Source organism: Coenobita brevimanus, chromosome 20, assembly GCF_032717465.1.
Source record: "Coenobita brevimanus isolate Jiangsu-jjx chromosome 20, ASM3271746v2, whole genome shotgun sequence".
Classification (NCBI taxonomy): domain Eukaryota; kingdom Metazoa; phylum Arthropoda; class Malacostraca; order Decapoda; family Coenobitidae; genus Coenobita; species Coenobita brevimanus.
In genome coordinates this window covers 7,178,172-7,195,000 of record NC_136973.1, presented here as the reverse complement: position 1 = coordinate 7,195,000, position 16,829 = coordinate 7,178,172, and the positions used below count along the sequence as shown (strand labels likewise).

The 16,829-nt window shown below is 43.8% G+C and overlaps 2 protein-coding genes across 2 annotated transcripts in view; one reads left to right on the top strand and one right to left on the bottom strand.

Moving 5' to 3' along the window:
• The window catches only part of LOC145391896 (regulator of chromosome condensation-like), a 97,127-nt gene that overhangs the window by 1,869 nt on the left and 78,429 nt on the right, over positions 1–16,829 (top strand). The window lies entirely within an intron of this gene.
• On the bottom strand, positions 3,312–8,974 carry LOC145391849 (uncharacterized). The gene is made up of 2 exons (XM_080266336.1): positions 6,624–8,974; positions 3,312–5,034 (listed from the first exon to the last, which is right to left on the bottom strand). Exons 1-2 carry the CDS (start codon positions 8,972–8,974, stop codon positions 3,312–3,314), a joined length of 4,074 nt encoding a protein of 1,357 aa, XP_080122462.1.

Below are 16,829 nucleotides of genomic sequence, written 5' to 3'. Positions count from 1 at the left end.
GTAAGACAGGGGGGAAGTGAAGTTAGCAGGGGAGTGAAAGATAAAAATGGTAGATTACTAGTGGAGAAGGGAGAAAAAGTGAGCAGATGGAGAGAACACTTTAAGGAATTGTTGAACGTAGAGGATGGAAGTAATGCGAGTATAAGTGGCTGGGAGAAGGAGGGAGGTGAGAAGACAGGAAGAAATCAGTAGGATAGAAGTTGTGGAAGCAATGAAGAATGTTAAATCGGGGAAAGCCCCAGGAATTGATGGAGTGTGTGGCGAAATGCTGAAGCATGGGGGAGAGATAGTAGTAGAATGGATATGGAAGATGTGCAGATTGGCCTGGGAGGAAGGTAGAGTCCCGGAGGATTGGAAGTCAGGTATAATGATTCCCTTGTACAAAGGAAAGGGGGAAAAAGAAGTGTGTGGTAATCATAGGGGCATTTGTCTTCTTAGTATAATAGGAAAAGTGTATGGTAGGATACTTATAGACAGAGTTAGAGAAAGAACAGAGAAATTAGTTGGAGAAGAACAGGGAGGCTTTAGGAAGGGAAGAGGTTGTGTAGATCAGATATTCATTCTTAGATCTTTAGTGGAAAAGTTTCTAGAGAAGGGAAAGAAGTTGTATGTGGCTTTCATGGATTTGGAGAAAGCATATGACAGGGTGGATAGACAAGGATTGTGGAAAGTGTTAAGAATATATGGAGTAGATGGGAAGTTGTTGAATGCTGTGAAGAGTATGTATGATGGTGCGAAGGCTGCAGTGCGTGTGGATGGTGAACTAAGTGAATTTTTCTCTTTGAGAGTTGGTTTGAAACAGGGATGTGTCATGTCTCCATGGTTGTTCAATTTGTACATGGATGGGGTAATAAAAGAGGTACAAGGTAGGGTAGTGGATGTTGGAGTGGCCCTGGTGAGAGAGGATAGTGTTTGGAAACTCCCTGTACTGTTGTTTGCAGATGATACTGTGTTGTTGAGTGAAGACGAAGGGGAGCTGCAAGGTTTGGTGGATGAGTTTGAGAGAGTGTGTAAGAAACGGAACCTAAAGGTGAATGTAGGGAAGAGTAAAGTAATGGTCTTTGAGAGAGGTGAAGTTAGTGAATGTACAGTGAGGTTGGATGGTGAGGAATTGGAAAATGTCAGTACGTTTAAGTACTTGGGTAGTGTGATGAGTAAGGATGGAGGTTTGGAGGGTGAAGTGCTTGAAAGGGTACAGCAGGGAAGAAAGGTTGCTGGTTCCTTGAAAGCAGTGATAAGAAACAGGGAAATGAGCATGGAAGTGAAAAAGTTACTACATGACAGTATTTTGATACCAACTCTAACGTACGGAAGTGAAGCTTGGACATTGTTGGAAGGACACAAGTCAAGAGTGAGAGCAGTGGAAATGAGTTATTTAAGAGGAGCCTGTGGAATCACATGGAGAGACAGGCTGACGAATGAGGATATAAAGGAGCGTTGTGGTGTGGATGTGGATGTGATAGGAAGCGTTATGAGGAACACACTGAGGTGGTTTGGCCATGTGGAGAGGATGGAGGGTGAAAGACTGACGAAGAGAGTGTATGTGAGTGAGGTGGAGGGGGGAAGAGGGAGGGAGAGGCCGAGGATGAGATGGAGGGATGGGGTGGAGAGGTATATGAGAGAGGGGGGTGAGAGTTGGGAGCAGGGGAGTGAAATGGCGGGGGACAGGGCGACTTGGAGGCGATTTGTTTGTGGCCACCCCAAACGGGATTGAGGCGTCTGGCAATAGATAGATAGATAGATAGATAGATAGATATATATATATATATATATATATATATATATATATATATATATATATTGTTACGACATGGTGGGGCTAAAGGACTATCTGATAGCCTGTAAAGTGCACAATGGAAATTTTAGAATACCAAGTGGCGGTTAGCCTCACCAAGTCGTAAGCTTAAAAGGGGGAATTTAGTGATAAAGTGTAAAACATACCAATGACGAAAAGGAGGAATGAAATAGGCAATTAAAAATACTTAAATTAATTTACTTAAACACTGACTTAAAGCTACAAGAACAAAAACAAACAGGTTCAAACGGGATTGCCAAACTAGCTCTTGCAGAAGTTATCCTAAAGTTCCGAATGTTAATAATAAAGATAAGCCAGAACATAAACTAGCCCTTGGGTTATAAAACCTCTGGGGACTTGCAATACGGACCTGGCATAAAAATAAAGACTTAACACTAATATAATATGACATTAGCTAGGGCAATAACAGTGATTCTAAATCAATAATTCTTATAAATAATAGCAATATCAAAAGAACCTATTAAATCTATCATGTGCTGACAATAAACTAACTTACATGTGGCAGATAAACTACTATATTATAATAATATCCCCAGAACAGAGCAGTCCAACACACCGGTCTAGCCCAAGCCATTAACTAACTCAGGAAGTCCCAGCCCGGCTTATATTAACTCAGGAAAGCAAGAAGGGTAACTCGGAGAAGCAAGAAACGCAACTCAATGAAGCTGGAGGCAGAACAGAAACTCAAGGTTGAAACCGTGAGCAAATACAGGAAGGTGGTTCGAAACAGCTCTTAAACTATTGACACAGCTGGGCCAGACTGTTTCCTACGATCTGATATTTATAAACTCTCTTCACAGAATCCTAAGCATGGTACTAACGAATGAATATTAAAGATTCTGAATATTACATATGAATATAAGCAATGTATATCTGCCACACGTAACACGCCCACACCTAAGAAAGAATTTTCCTGATGGAAAATTCATTCTCAAGAGCGCGACAGGCAATCGGCAATCACGTTATCAACCCCCTTGATATGCTCTGTGTTCAAGTTATACTCTTGCAGAAAGAGGCTCCAGCGTGTTAGCCTCTGATTTTTACCTTTTAACTGGTTTAGAAACTTTAAGGGGTGATGATCGGTGTAAACAGTGACTGCCGGCCCAAAAGCAGGAATATAAATAGAAAAATTCTGCAGGGCAAGGATCAGGGCAAGTAGTTCCTTTTCAACAACTGAATAATTGCATTGAGCCTTAGAGAACTTTTTACTGAAATAACAGACAGGATGTTCTATGCCCAGATCATCGTCCTGTATAAGTACAGCTCCTGCTCCTACATTGCTGGCATCAACGGCCAGTTTGAAAGGCCTTGAAAAATTAGGAGCAAGCATCACAGGTTGACAACATAAAATTCCCTTTACAGAATTAAAAGCACTTTTACAATCATCAGTCCAACAGAATTTCTTCTCTTTCTTTAACAAATCTGTCAGAGGGGCCACAACACTTGAAAAGTTCTTAATAAACCGTCGGTAATATCCAACAGTGCCCAAGAACCTTCAAAGCTCACGGCTGGTTTTCGGTGCTGCAAAGTTCTTAATTGCCTCCACCTTTGAAGAAGGGGGACAAACACGACCGTGACCAACCATGTAGCCAAGGTACTGAACTTGAGCCTGAACAAATTCACATTTCTTTAAGTTAGCTACAAGGCGAGCTTCCGAGAGCCTTGAAAGTAACATTTTTAATTGTTTTAGGTGATCTTCCCAAGTATCACTGAACACTACTACATCATCCAGGTACACCACACAGTTTGGAAGACCAGTAACAACTCTGTTCATAAGTCTCTGAAAAGTAGCGGGGGCATTTTTCATCCCATAAGGCATCACATTACAACAATAAGTTTGACCATCTGCCACAAAACACGAAACTTCTTTTGCTCGCTCCGTCAAGGGAACTTGCCAGAAACCCTTCTTAAGATCCAGCTTAGTAATGTAGTGGGATGAACCAATGCAGTCAACACAATCTTCCAGTCGAGGCAGGGGATAGGTATCAGTCCTAGTCAGGGCATTGATTCTGCGGTAGTCGATGCAAAATCTCGCTGTCCCGTCAGGCTTGGGCTGCAGCGTCATAGGGGAGCTCCACGGGCTTACACACAGGGAGACAAGATCATTGTCCAGCATGTACTTCAGCTCCTGGCGGAGGACTCCTAAGCGCTTGGGGCAGACACGATAAGGTGGCAGCTTAACGGGGAGTGTGTCACCCACGTCAACATCATGCTCAATCCAGGTAGTCCGTCCAGGGGAGCTACCAAATACATCCTTAAATGAAGAAAGAAGTGTTAATAATTGTTGTGACTGATCGTGTGGCAAATGTGAAACCTTTTCAGCAAGGGAAAAGCCGGCCTCGGCATTGCTTTGCCAGGCACTTGCAGTATCGAAGTCAAAGTCCTCCTCATTTTGTTCCTGGGTTATCAAACCGCCGGGAACCTCCTCAATCTGTTCAAGTGAGACTAGATGCACAGGTACAGGGGCATCTGGAGTACGGTAATAAGGCTTCAGCATGTTAACATGGCAAAGTTGATGTTTCTTACGTCTGTCTGGTGTCTGCACTAAGTAATCAGTACTACCCACTTTACACACCACTGGATAAGGGCCACAAAACTTAGCAGCAAGAGGCTGTCCTTGAAGAGGTAATAGCACTAACACTTCATCACTAACATTAAATTCTCGCAAACTAGCTTTCTTATCATACCACCTCTTCATACTGGTTTGGGCCTGTTTCAAGTTCTCTCTAGCCACTTGTAAGCATTTAGAGATCCTGTTCTTGAAGTCACTAACAAACTCAAGTACATTATGGCTCATGGTGGAATCAGTAGACCAAGCCTCTTGAATGATGGACAATGGGCCTCTTACCTTGTGGGCCAATACTTGTTCATTTGGGGAGAAACCCAAACTCTCTTGAGGAACCTCACGGGTGGCAAACAGGAGGAATGGCACTCCTCTATCCCAGTCCTTTGAGTGTTCCATGCAATACTTCTGAAGCATCGTCTTAAGGGTCTGGTGGTATCTCTCTAGGGCACCCTGGCTCTCAGGATGGTATGCACTGCTCTTCACATGCACAATACCAAGTTGGGCCATGGACTGCTGGAAGGCATTTGAAAGAAAATTAGACCCTCTGTCAGACTGAATCTCCCTCGGCAACCCAAACTTAGTGAAGTAATCAAGCAATGCCCGAACAACTGTTCTAGCCTTCGGGGAACGAACAGGGATAGCCTCAGGGTATCTAGTGGAAGAATCAATTATAGTTAGTAGGTACTTATTACCAGAGGATGTAGGAGGCAGGGGTCCCACCATATCAACTATACAGTGCTCGTCAGAAGTATAGAGCGCCCTGCGTCCCTCCTGAGAAACAAACCTTTCAACATTGAAAAAACATATAAATAATGCATTTTATTTACCTTTAGTGCTTCGTAGGGTAGCCTTTACGTTTCTTCACGGACCTGAGACGTCTTGGAAGTGAAAGGGCGAGGCTCCTGAGGTGCTGGAGGGGTATTTTGTCCCAGGAGTCACGAATGGCGGCTTCCAACTTAGGCAGAGAGCTCACGTCTTTCCCTTGGAGACTCTTCTTTACGAGGTACCAGAGGTTTTCAATGGGGTTGAGGTCTGGGCTATTTCCTGGCCAGTCTGTCATGAATGATACCTCGCAGTCACGAAGCCAATTGGTGACTGATTTGGCCTTGTGAGCAGGTGCACCGTCCTGCTGAAACACTCGTGCACCTGTTAGCTCGAAGGAGTCTGGTAAATGATCACACAGAAGCTCCAGGTAAACATCCTGATTCACTCTGATGTTCTTGGGAAGTACAACAAGCTTCCCCAAACCCTTCCCTGAGAAACAACCCCATACCATGAGTGAATCAGGATGTTTAACTGTGCTTTCTACATACCGTGGGTCAAGTGGGTCACTACCTTTGCGTCGATACACACGTGCTCCTCTGTTACAGGTAACACTAAACGTTGCCTCATCAGACCACAACACTGACAACCATTGCTCCTCACCCCAGGTTAGATATTTATTAGCAAAGGAAAGCCTACGAATTCTCTGGCTCTTGGTGAGAAGAGGCTTTTTCACAGGCCTGTGACTTGTGTAACCAAGCTCATGCACCCTACGAGACACTGTTCTCACTGACACCTCACCAAACACTTCTGGGTTGCTCTCCTTAATTTTCCTTGCACTCACACGAGGATTAAACTCCACTGCACGTTTTAAAACATTAACAGACCTTGGGGAAGTTTTCCTAGGCCTACCAGACCGCGGTTTCTTTGTGGGAACTGCACCACTGTTTTCCTCCCGAAACCGCGCACACCAGCGACGCACTGTCGATCGTGCCACACCAACCAATTCACTAATTTCCTTTGTCTGGTGGCCTGCCTCCTTTAGAGCAATGATCTGGGATATGATTTCACTCGATAGTTCACGGGTAGGTGCCATAACAAAGTTGTGAAGGCCAGAAAACTGCGGGACACTCGGTAAAAAATGGCGCAATTTCAGAGGGACACTCGGCGGAGTTCCTCTCTCTCAGGCAGCCCGTGGGCGACTGAGGCAGGAACCAACCAGCGCGTCGGAAGGCCCCAGGCTACCGTGACGTCATGCTCGGAGCTCAAACTTGTGGCTCAATTCTTACCCCCCAGAATGGGGTGATTCTTTTGGGCCATAAGTATTGCGCGCCTGGCGGACAACGCTGAATACTTCTGACGAGCACTGTAATACGAGTAAATGGAGGGTCAAAGGCAGGAATGGGAATGAGAGGCGACTTAGCTATGGGTTGATTAGGTTTCCCCACCATTTGGCAAGTATGGCAGCATCGCACAAACTGGGCCACATCCGCTGCCATATGCGGCCAGTAGAACTCTGCACGCAGCCGCTCTAGTGTCTTCCTAACACCCATATGGCCTGAAAATGGAGTACGGTGAGCCAACTCCAATAGCTCCTTCCTACAAGCACTGGGCACAACAATCTGATGACAATCCCACATTCCATCATCAACATCAACATACGGGGGATGCCATCGCCTCCACAATACTCCATCCTTCACATAAAAGCAACCGCCTTTTTCAACATCGCAATCCTCCACTGCAACTAACCTCAGCTTCTGGATCTCTGGATCACCTGCCTGCATCTCCTTCAATCTCTCAACACTCACCTCCTCGACAGGAACAGGAGAAGCATCATCTGGTAAATTCATGAATGTATCTTCCAAGGAATAGGAATCGTCGGAGTCTTTCTCATTGGTGTCTTTGGGCGCCGTCTCTGGGCTAGTTTCCACTATGGCCGAAGGATCACCAGACTCCCCTTCACTAAGTGACATGTCTCTGCTCTGCTCTGTCCGTGCCATAGATCTGGTCACAGCGCATGCTGGAAATACATCTACATCATCTTTATTAACCTGTGGGGGATCATCAGGCACAGGTATCTCAGACAGTACAGGGGCAATACACTTGTTCTCACCTGCCAAGTCATTTTCCAGTAGCAGGTCAACACCTTCAAGAGGAAGAGAGTCAACTAGTCCAAGGCGTGCTTGTCCCTCAAACAGGTTACATTTCAAGTCACCAGTGACCACAGGGATTACCTTCGCGCCAGTAACTCCTTGAATCATCACAAACTCTTTAGTTGGGACTTTAGTTTCAGGGCTTACCCACAATGAAAGTGAAGCTCCAGTGTCACGCAGAATCTTCACAGGAAATTCTGCTCCGTTCAACAATACCATGCCAGAAAACAAATATGGAGCGAAAGAAGAAGCAGGGGCAGAACTGCCAACTGCCGCCTGGACAATGTCTCCAGAAATTGAAGTGGCATCAGGAACGGGTGAGGGCATACCACCTCCCGCCTGCAACTCGACAGTGGGCTCCATATCCCCAATCACTGAAACAACAGGCTGAGAGGGGGAAGAAACAGAAGACTCTCCAGCCACCTTTTGGCCTGAAGGGCAAACTGGAGTCACCACTGGTCCACCTCGAACAAGGTTGACGGGTTTAGACGGGACATTCTTCTTGAAACACTTTTCAAGACTGTGACCTGGACGCTTGCAATAAGTACAAAAGTGATAAGGGCGCCTGAAAGAACCAGAGGAGATATTAGAGGGCACAGAAGAGGGATTAGGTTTGGAATTAACAGCTAGGTCTGGCTTACCCGAGTGTTGGTTACTCTGCTGTGGGGTATACTTCTTAGAGGAGAAATTCCTAGAGAATTCCTTAGGTTTATTCCCATATTTATGCAAGACATAATCATCAATAATGACAGCTGCTTCAGACACTGTATTAATTTGCTTGTCTGATAAATGAAGACTTAATTCACTGTCTAATTTATCCATGAAATTCTCAAGGATTACAATATCCCTTAACCTAGTACAGCTTGGGTTATTGCAATCTGCCACGTTTTCACTTCTAATCCACATTTGGAAAGTGTCAGTCACATGCCTAGCAAACTCTAAGTAAGACTCCTGGGGGCGTTTCTTAGCATTCCTAAACCGCTGACGGTATGCCTCAGGTCTTAATTCATAAGCACATAAAACTGAGCTCTTCAAAACTTCATAATCTGAGCATTCTTGAAAACTTAAGCTGTCAAACACTCTGAGGGCCTTGCCTTTAAGCACAGTATGAACTAGGGTAGGCCATCGGTCTTTAGGCCACTTATTTCCAGCAGCAATTTTTTCATAACGTGAGAAGAACTCCAAAACAAGGGTCTCGTCAAAAGGAGGTACCAATTTAGTGGCATCAGTAGTACTGAAACCAGAGAAGGAATGGGAAAAATTTATCGGGCCTTTGGAGGATCTCATACGATATTCATGCTCAAGTTTCATTTGTTCTAACTTCATCTGTTCTATCTTTGCCTGCTGCTCTAACTTCGTCTGTTCTATCTTTGCCTGTTGCTCTAACATTGCCTGTTCCAACTTTGCTTGCTCTCTAGCTCGCTCCATCTTTGCCTGCTCTATCATTGCTTGTTCTCTAGCATGCTCTATCTTTGCCTGCTCTACCTTTAGCTTCATTTGCTCCATCTGAACCTCGTGTTCCCATTTAGCCTGCACCAACCTGATATCCTGCAAAAATCTATTAGAGACAGGGGAACCCTGATCTTCTGATCTAGGATTAGGGGATTCAGGCTCTGACTCTACAACACCCTCAACCACAGGTGGCAAATTTACACGTGCATGGGCAACCGTTTCCATGACTGCTTAAGCTCGGTACACCAACAAGTAAATATACAGCTCTCAGGGACTATGACAGCTTACACAATCTTTCTTAAACCCTACAAAACCTAGTATTGACAATCCTGGCGAGGTCGCCACTTTGTTACGACATGGAGGGGCTAAAGGACTATCTGATAGCCTGTAAAGTGCACAACGGAAATTTTAGAATACCAAGTGGCGGTTAGCCACACCAAGTCGTAAGCTTAAATGGGGGAAAATGGTGATAAAGTGTAAAACATACCAATGACCAAAAGGAGGAATGAAATAGGCAATTAAAAATACTTAAATTAATTTACTTAAACACTAACTTAAAGCTACAAGAACAAAAACAAACAGGTTCAAACGGGATTGCCAAACTAGCTCTTGCAGAAGTTATCCTAAAGTTCCGAATGTTAATAATAAAGATAAGCCAGAACATAAAACTGGCCCTTGGGTTATAAAACCTCTGGGGACTTGCAATACGGACCTGGCATAAAAATAAAGACTTAACACTAATATAATATGACATTAGCTAGGGCAATAACAGTGATTCTAAATCAATAATTCTTATAAATAATAGCAATATCAAAAGAACCTATTAAAATCTATCATGTGCTGACAATAAACTAACTTACGTGTGGCAGATAAACTACTATATTATAATAATATCCCCAGAACAGAGCAGTCCAACACACCGGTCTAGCCCAAGCCGTTAACTAACTCAGGAAGTCCCAGCCCGGCTTATATTAACTCAGGAAAGCAAGAAGGGTAACTCGGAGAAGCAAGAAACGCAACTCAATGAAGCTGGAGGGCAGAACAGAAACTCAAGGTTGAAACCGTGAGCAAATACAGGAAGGTGGTTCGAAACAGCTCTTAAACTATTGACACACAGCTGGGCCAGACTGTTTCCTACAATCTGATGTTTATAAACTCAATTCACAGAATCCTAAGCATGGTACTAACGAATGAATATTAAAGATTCTGAATATTACATATGAATATAAGCAATGTATATCTGCCACACGTAACAATGTATATATATATATATATATACAGTATATATATATATATATATATATATATGTTGGTGTGAAATAGACTGGCATTTTGAATTCCAAAGCCTGTCAATTGATGCCATGTATGACAGATTGCAGTCCATCCTTAGCCCACTAATTGACCAGTATGTGCCGAATATGCCTAGCACACCTTCCTCACCTCCCAGATCACCTCCCAAGGCCTTAAAAAACCATCGCAGGAAAGCCTGGGAAACATACAAACACTCCAGGAATGTTTATGGAAGACTATCTCCTGAGGCTTCCCGAGCGCTATCACACTACGACTCTCTCAACGACAGCTTTCGTAACTACTTTACACACATACAAATCAGTCACGAAATGTCACTGATTAGAAAACTACAGGTCTCCTCAAAACAATTTCACCAGTACATCAGAAATAAGAAAGTAGGTGCACCCTCGTTAGGCCCCATAAGATTGGACAATGGTGTGTTAACATCAGACTGTACTCAGATGGCAGAAACTTTGGCTACACATTTTTGTACAGTTTACTCAACTCATGCTCCTTACGCTCCCTTCTCTCACCAAACTTTTGAGGGTATCCTCGACACAGTGACCCTATCCTTGCAAGAAGTGAGAAATAGGCTCGCAGCACTGGACCCGAACACCAGTATGGGGCCTGATGGCCTCCACCCCAGTCTTCTGAAATATTGCCCAGCCTTAGCCTTACCCTTGTTTTTGATATTTCAAAAGTCTGTCACCATTGGTAAATTGCCACATGATTGGAAAAAATCCATTATCATTCCTATATTCAAGAAAGGCTCTCGACACATACCTCTTAACTATAGGCCTATTAGCCTAACCTCTGTCTGCTGCAAAACCCTGGAAAGATTTATTACAGAGGCATTATACAACTTCCTTGACACTAATGGAGTGCTGTCAAATGAGCAGTATGGATTCAGACAGGGTAGAACTGTAGATGACCAACTGTTACTCGTGTATAATGATGTTACGGCGTGGGTGGATGCTGGGTATGTTGTGAATGTTGTCTTGTTTGACTTTAGCAAAGCCTTTGACATCGTCAACCATTCGATACTCACTGACAAGCTGAGGCTACTTGGGGTCAGTGGTTCCTTGCTAACTTGGATCTCTGACTTCCTGTCCGGCCGCACCATGCAAGTGTCTGTGTCCGGCTGTGCCAGTTCCTCAAGGAATGTTCTCAGTGGTGTTCCCCAGGGATCTGTTCTAGGCCCCTTGCTCTTTCTGGTATATATAAACTTTCTACCCTCATACATACGCTCCAAATGTAAATTCTTTGCTGACGACATGAAGATCAATTTGCTCCAAAACACTTGTTCCACATTAGCTGCAGATATAAGTACATGCCAGAAGGACATTGATATGGTCTACAATGTCGCTGAATCCTGGGGTTTACGTTTCAATCTTGACAAGTGTACTGTTCTGCGATGTCAGAGAGGCCCAGTAGACTGGAATTCTATTGGCGCACTTCAGTACTATCACATGAACAACACCAGCCTCTCCGTAGAAACTACACACAAAGTCTTGGGTATCTTGGTCAACGGTTCACTGAAATTTCATTCACACATAAGAAATACTGTAAAAAAGGCAGCAGGCCTGTCAAATAATTTACTTAAGTCCACCCTCTGTCGAGACCGAGATTTTATGTTGACTTTATTCAAATCCCACATCAGACCCATCATGGAGTTTGGCTCCACTGTATGGAACACAGGCTACCACGGAGATCAGAGGCTTCTGGAGTCTGTACAGCGCAGATGGACTAAGCAAATCAATGGCCTGTCCGAACTCAGTTATGATGACTGTCTGAAAAACCTGGGCCTGTATTCTGTAAAAGGGAGACTGATCAGAGCTGGCCTCATTAAATGCTGGAAAATCTTCCATCGCCAGTCCCCAATTGCACCGCCTGAGCTTTTTTCTCTTCCTTCATTAACTCACACCAGGGGCCATAGATTCAAGGTGGCCAAGCCCCGCACTTCAGCCGAGCGTAGACGCAGGTTTTTCAGCATCAGATGTATAGACCTCTGGAACTCTCTTTCAGATGATGCTGTTAGCGCTGACTCAGTTGCATCATTTAAAAAGTCCCTCCACTCACAACTAGGTCACATCCTGTTCAGCTATATTGAATAACTACGACTCTTAATTCGAAGTCCTTCAAGTAGTGCAACTACCGTGCATATGGCACAAAACTCAGCCTCTAATCAATAGTCTGTTCTGATGATGATGTATATAGGAAACGGGGCTGGCGTGCCAGCAGGTATGGGCTGCCCTACTTCTTGAAAAGCAGATTCCTACCGAGCCATACTGTTAATTGTTGTAGGGTAGCCAACCAGGTGAATATAATATATATATAAATAAATATATACACACACACACACACACACACCAAGTACACACTATAAAACCTCACTTTAACGCTGTAATGGACTAATTGGGGCCCAAGCAATTCCAATAAAGGCAACATCCAGACTTTCCCCTGCTAAACCAGACTTTTTCCAATATGTTAGACATCAGTCTGGATTGTACCAACAGTTTTTAAACTGTTTTCACTACCATTGCAGTAAGGTGCTGTATTATACATTCACTACAATAATCAAATGGTAAAATATGTATAATACTGTACTATACACTGATAAACATGTCTTTTATTTACCTTAATGTGGTGAACATAGCTGAAGTGGTCAAGCAGTCGGGACTGTTTCTGGCTTTATCGGACTTTTTACGATACATAAGAATTTATTCCGGAGAACTCTAATCAGAGCAAATTCTTTTAGTGTATGTGTAGTTAATGCCTGGAATTCCCTTCCTGAGAAGGTAGTCACTGCCCCTGCTATTGGTGCATTCAGGGATAGATTATATCAGTGGTATTCCAGTAACTAAAATAGCTATCTATCTATCTATCTATCTATCTATTGTCAGACTCCTCAATCCCATACGGGTGGCCACAAACAAATCGCCTCCACGTCACCCTGTCTCCCGTCATTTCACTGCCCTGCTCCCAATTCACACCCCCCTCTCATATACCTCTCCACTCCATCTCATCCTTGGCCTTCCCCTCCCTCTCTTCCCCTCCACCTCACTCACATACACCATCCTTGTCAGTCTCAGTCTCTCATTCTCCATCCTCTCCACATGGCCAAACGACCCCAGTGTGTTTCTCCTAATGCTTCCTATCACATCCACATCCACACCACAACACTCACATCCTCATTTGTCAGTCTGTCTCTCCAAATAACTCCACATGCTTCTCTCAAATAACTCATTTCCACAACTCTCACTCTTGACTTCTGTCCCTCCAACAACGTCCAAGCTTTACTTCCATACATTAGAGTTGGTATCATAGTACTGTCATGTAATAACTTTTTCAATTCCATGCTCACTTCCCTGTTTCTTATCACTGCCTTCAAGGAACCAGCAACCTTTCTCCCTTGTTGTACCCTTTCAAGCACTTCTCCCTCCAAACTTCCATCCTTACTCATCACACACCCCAAGTACTTAAACGTACGGTACTCACATTTTCCATTTCCTCACCATCCAACCTCACTGTACATTCACTGACTTCACCTCTCTCGAAGACCATAACTTTACTCTTCCCTACATTCACCTTTAGATTCCGTTTCTTACACACACTCCCAAACTCATCCACCAAGCCTTGCAGCTCCCCTTCGTCCTCACGTAACAACACAGTATCATCTGCAAACAACAGTACAGGGAGTTTCCAAACACTGCCCTCTCTCATTATGGCCACCCCAACATCCACTACCCTACCTTGTACATCTCTTTTTTAACCCAATCCATATACAGATTGAACAACCATGGAGACATGACACATCCCTGTTTCAAGCCAACCGTCAAATAGAAAAACGCACTCAGTTCATTATCCACACACACTGCAGCCTTAGCACCCTCGTACATACTCTTCACGGCATTCAACAACTTCCCATCTACTCCATATATTCTTAATACTTTCCACAATCCATGTCTATCCACCCTATCATATGCTTTCTCCAAATCCATGAAGGCCGCATACAACTTCTTTCCTTTCTCTAGAAACTTATCCACTAAGGATCTAAGAATGAATATCTGCCCTACACATCTTCCCTTCCTAAAGCCTCCCTGTTCTTCTCCAACTAATTCCTCTGTTATTTCCCTAACTCTGTCAAGAAGTATCCTTCCATATACTTTTCATATTACGCTAAGAAGACAGATGTCCCTATGATTACCACTCACTTCTTTTTCCCCTTTCCATTTGTAGAAGGGAATAATTATACCTGACTTCCAATCCTCCAGGACTCTGCTTTCCTCCCAGGCCAATCTGCACATCTTCCACATCCATCCTACTACTATCTCTCCCCCATGCTTCAGCATTTCACCACACACTCCATCAATTCCTGGGGCTTTCCCCATTTTGACTTTCTGCATTGCTTCCACAACTTCCATCCTACTGATTTCTTCCTGTCTTCTCACTTCTCTTCTTCTCCCAGCCATTCCCCAGCCACTTGTACTCGCATTACTTTCATTCTCTATGTTCAACAATTCCTTAACCCTAGATAGGAAGACATCCCATCTGACCTAAGTATAGGAAGACCTGTGCCAGTTGGATACACTGAAGGAAAATATTTAAAAAAATATACAAAGATGTTTTATGCAAAACTAATGGAGCTGAAATACAAATATAACTCCTGTGGAGACCAGATGACTAAGAATTAATAAAACTGAGCTAAAAGAAATACATTTATAAGTTACTTGAAAAAAATAATGAAGGAAAAAAGTAGTAGTGACATATTCTCCTCCTGAGATGCATTTTTTTTTTTTTTTTTTTTTTTTTTAACGTCTCCGACTCTGGTCAGAGGCTTCAGGACCTATCCCCAAGTCCCAGTAGTCCTCCTTGGGGCCCAGTAGTCCTCCTACACCTCCACATGTCACCACTTCGGTGCTAACACCGTATTGATTACATGCTAGGGCTGTCTCATACAGGACTGGTGTACAGGTATTAGCGGGGGTATTTTTTACAACATATTGGTGGGTCTTCTGGTAGATCTGTAAAGTCTGCTTTAGTGAAATTCAAATCCACAAACTGTTCCCTGCTCCAGCCAGGATTCGAACCTGGGTCCATCAGGACTGCAGGCCACCTCTCTACTGATTCAGCCACCGCCTCCCCCCAGAAAACTTCCTCAGCCTATAGATATAATACCTAAATTTCACACAGTCAGCCTGCCAACCCTGGGTTCCACAGAAAACTGGGTGCCTGGCATAAATGGAAACAGGTACATCGCTATCCTCAAAGCACTCAGTCAGTGTCTCAGGCTCCTGTTGTGGGTCCTTGTGTGGTGTAATGACGGCCGTCACACCACCATTAGGGTCACTGGTACACTCAATCAGTGTCACATCACCCACACTCACTAACATAGGGGTTTATGTGTCATTCTGGGGTTCCAGTGTGGTGTCAACAGTCCTGTTGAACTCCTTCGACTTCAGTTACCCTGCCAGCTCTTCGTCTAACAGGTATCTTGTTCGTTCGGGGCCCATGACTACACACCTGTAAATAACAATACCCAATTACCCATTATTCCGGCCACCATTGACCCCTAAAACCACCCCATTATGGGGTCACTGCTATACTAGGTCACTTTCCCATCACTCACAATAACAATCAAGGGTTTCTGTGTTACCCAGGGGTTCTGATGTGATGTCAACAGTCCTCTTGAAATACTTCAGCTTCAGAATATTCAGCCAACTCTGTGTGGGACAGCTACCTTGCTCATTTTGCCACCATTACCTACACAGATACACTAAAAATCAAAGAAAACCATATATACTACTTTATACTGCATATAGTGGGACATGTTACACGCATGTACATGGTCATATTGTGCCTAAAACACTCAAAATGTGCGTTCAAGTCTTCAATGTTGACCAGAATGGCCCTCCTTTCTCTCTATTTTTGTTTTTACAAAAATTATACGCTGCAGGAAGACATGTGCCAATTGGATACACAGGTACTCACCAGAGAGTTGACAATGGCGGGAACTTGAGCCTGCAGGCAGAAACAACATAGGCTGGCTCAGGACTACTTGGTGTAAAGAAAAAAGTTGCCCATTACCCATTATTCTGGACACCTTTAACCGCGAAACTTGAACATCCACATGGCATAGGTCTTCCTATCTATGGTTAAAGTGTTCTCTCCATCTGCTCACTTTTTCTTCCTTCTCCACTAGTAATCTACCATTTTTATCTTTCACTCTCCTACTAACTTCATTGCCACCCTGTTTGACTCTCTTTACCTCTTTCCAAAACATTTTCTTACATTCCCTCCACTTGACACTCAAATTCCTTCCAAATTCCACATCCACTCTCTTCTTACTCTCTCTTACTAATCTTTTCACCTCTCTCTTCCTTTCTACATATAAATCTGTCTTCTGTCTCACAACTTCTTCCACACCTCTACTTCTCATCCATTCATTATATGCTTTTTTCTTTTGTGCTACAGCCTGTCTCACCTCTTCATTGCACCATGCTGTTCCCTGCACCCCCTTTCATCTTCTCTTTACCCCACATGCCATGTCACATGCTGCACATATTTCTTTTGTGAATATCTTGCACACACCTTCCACGTCCCCCATCTGCTCCAATTCATATTTACCCAATCATTCCTCCAATTCTCTCTTATATTCTACCATTTTCTCATCTTCTTGTAACCTTTCCACTCTCCTTACATCTGCTCCTGCCTCCTGTCCTTCCCTTCTTCTGTTTCTCCATTTTACTTGGACTTTGATTCTGACCACCACCAAGTGGTGTTCGGAAAG

What these genes read in the sequence shown, in the direction of transcription:
- LOC145391849 (XM_080266336.1), bottom strand. Translation starts at nt 8,974, where the DNA reads ATGGAAACGGTTGCCCATGCACGTGTAAATTTGCCACCTGTGGTTGAG. An exon ending in ATGGCAGCGGATGTGGCCCA is followed by an intron (nt 5,035 to 6,623) that starts GTTTGTGCGATG and finishes TTCTTCCACTAG; the next exon opens with ATACCCTGAGGCTATCCCTG.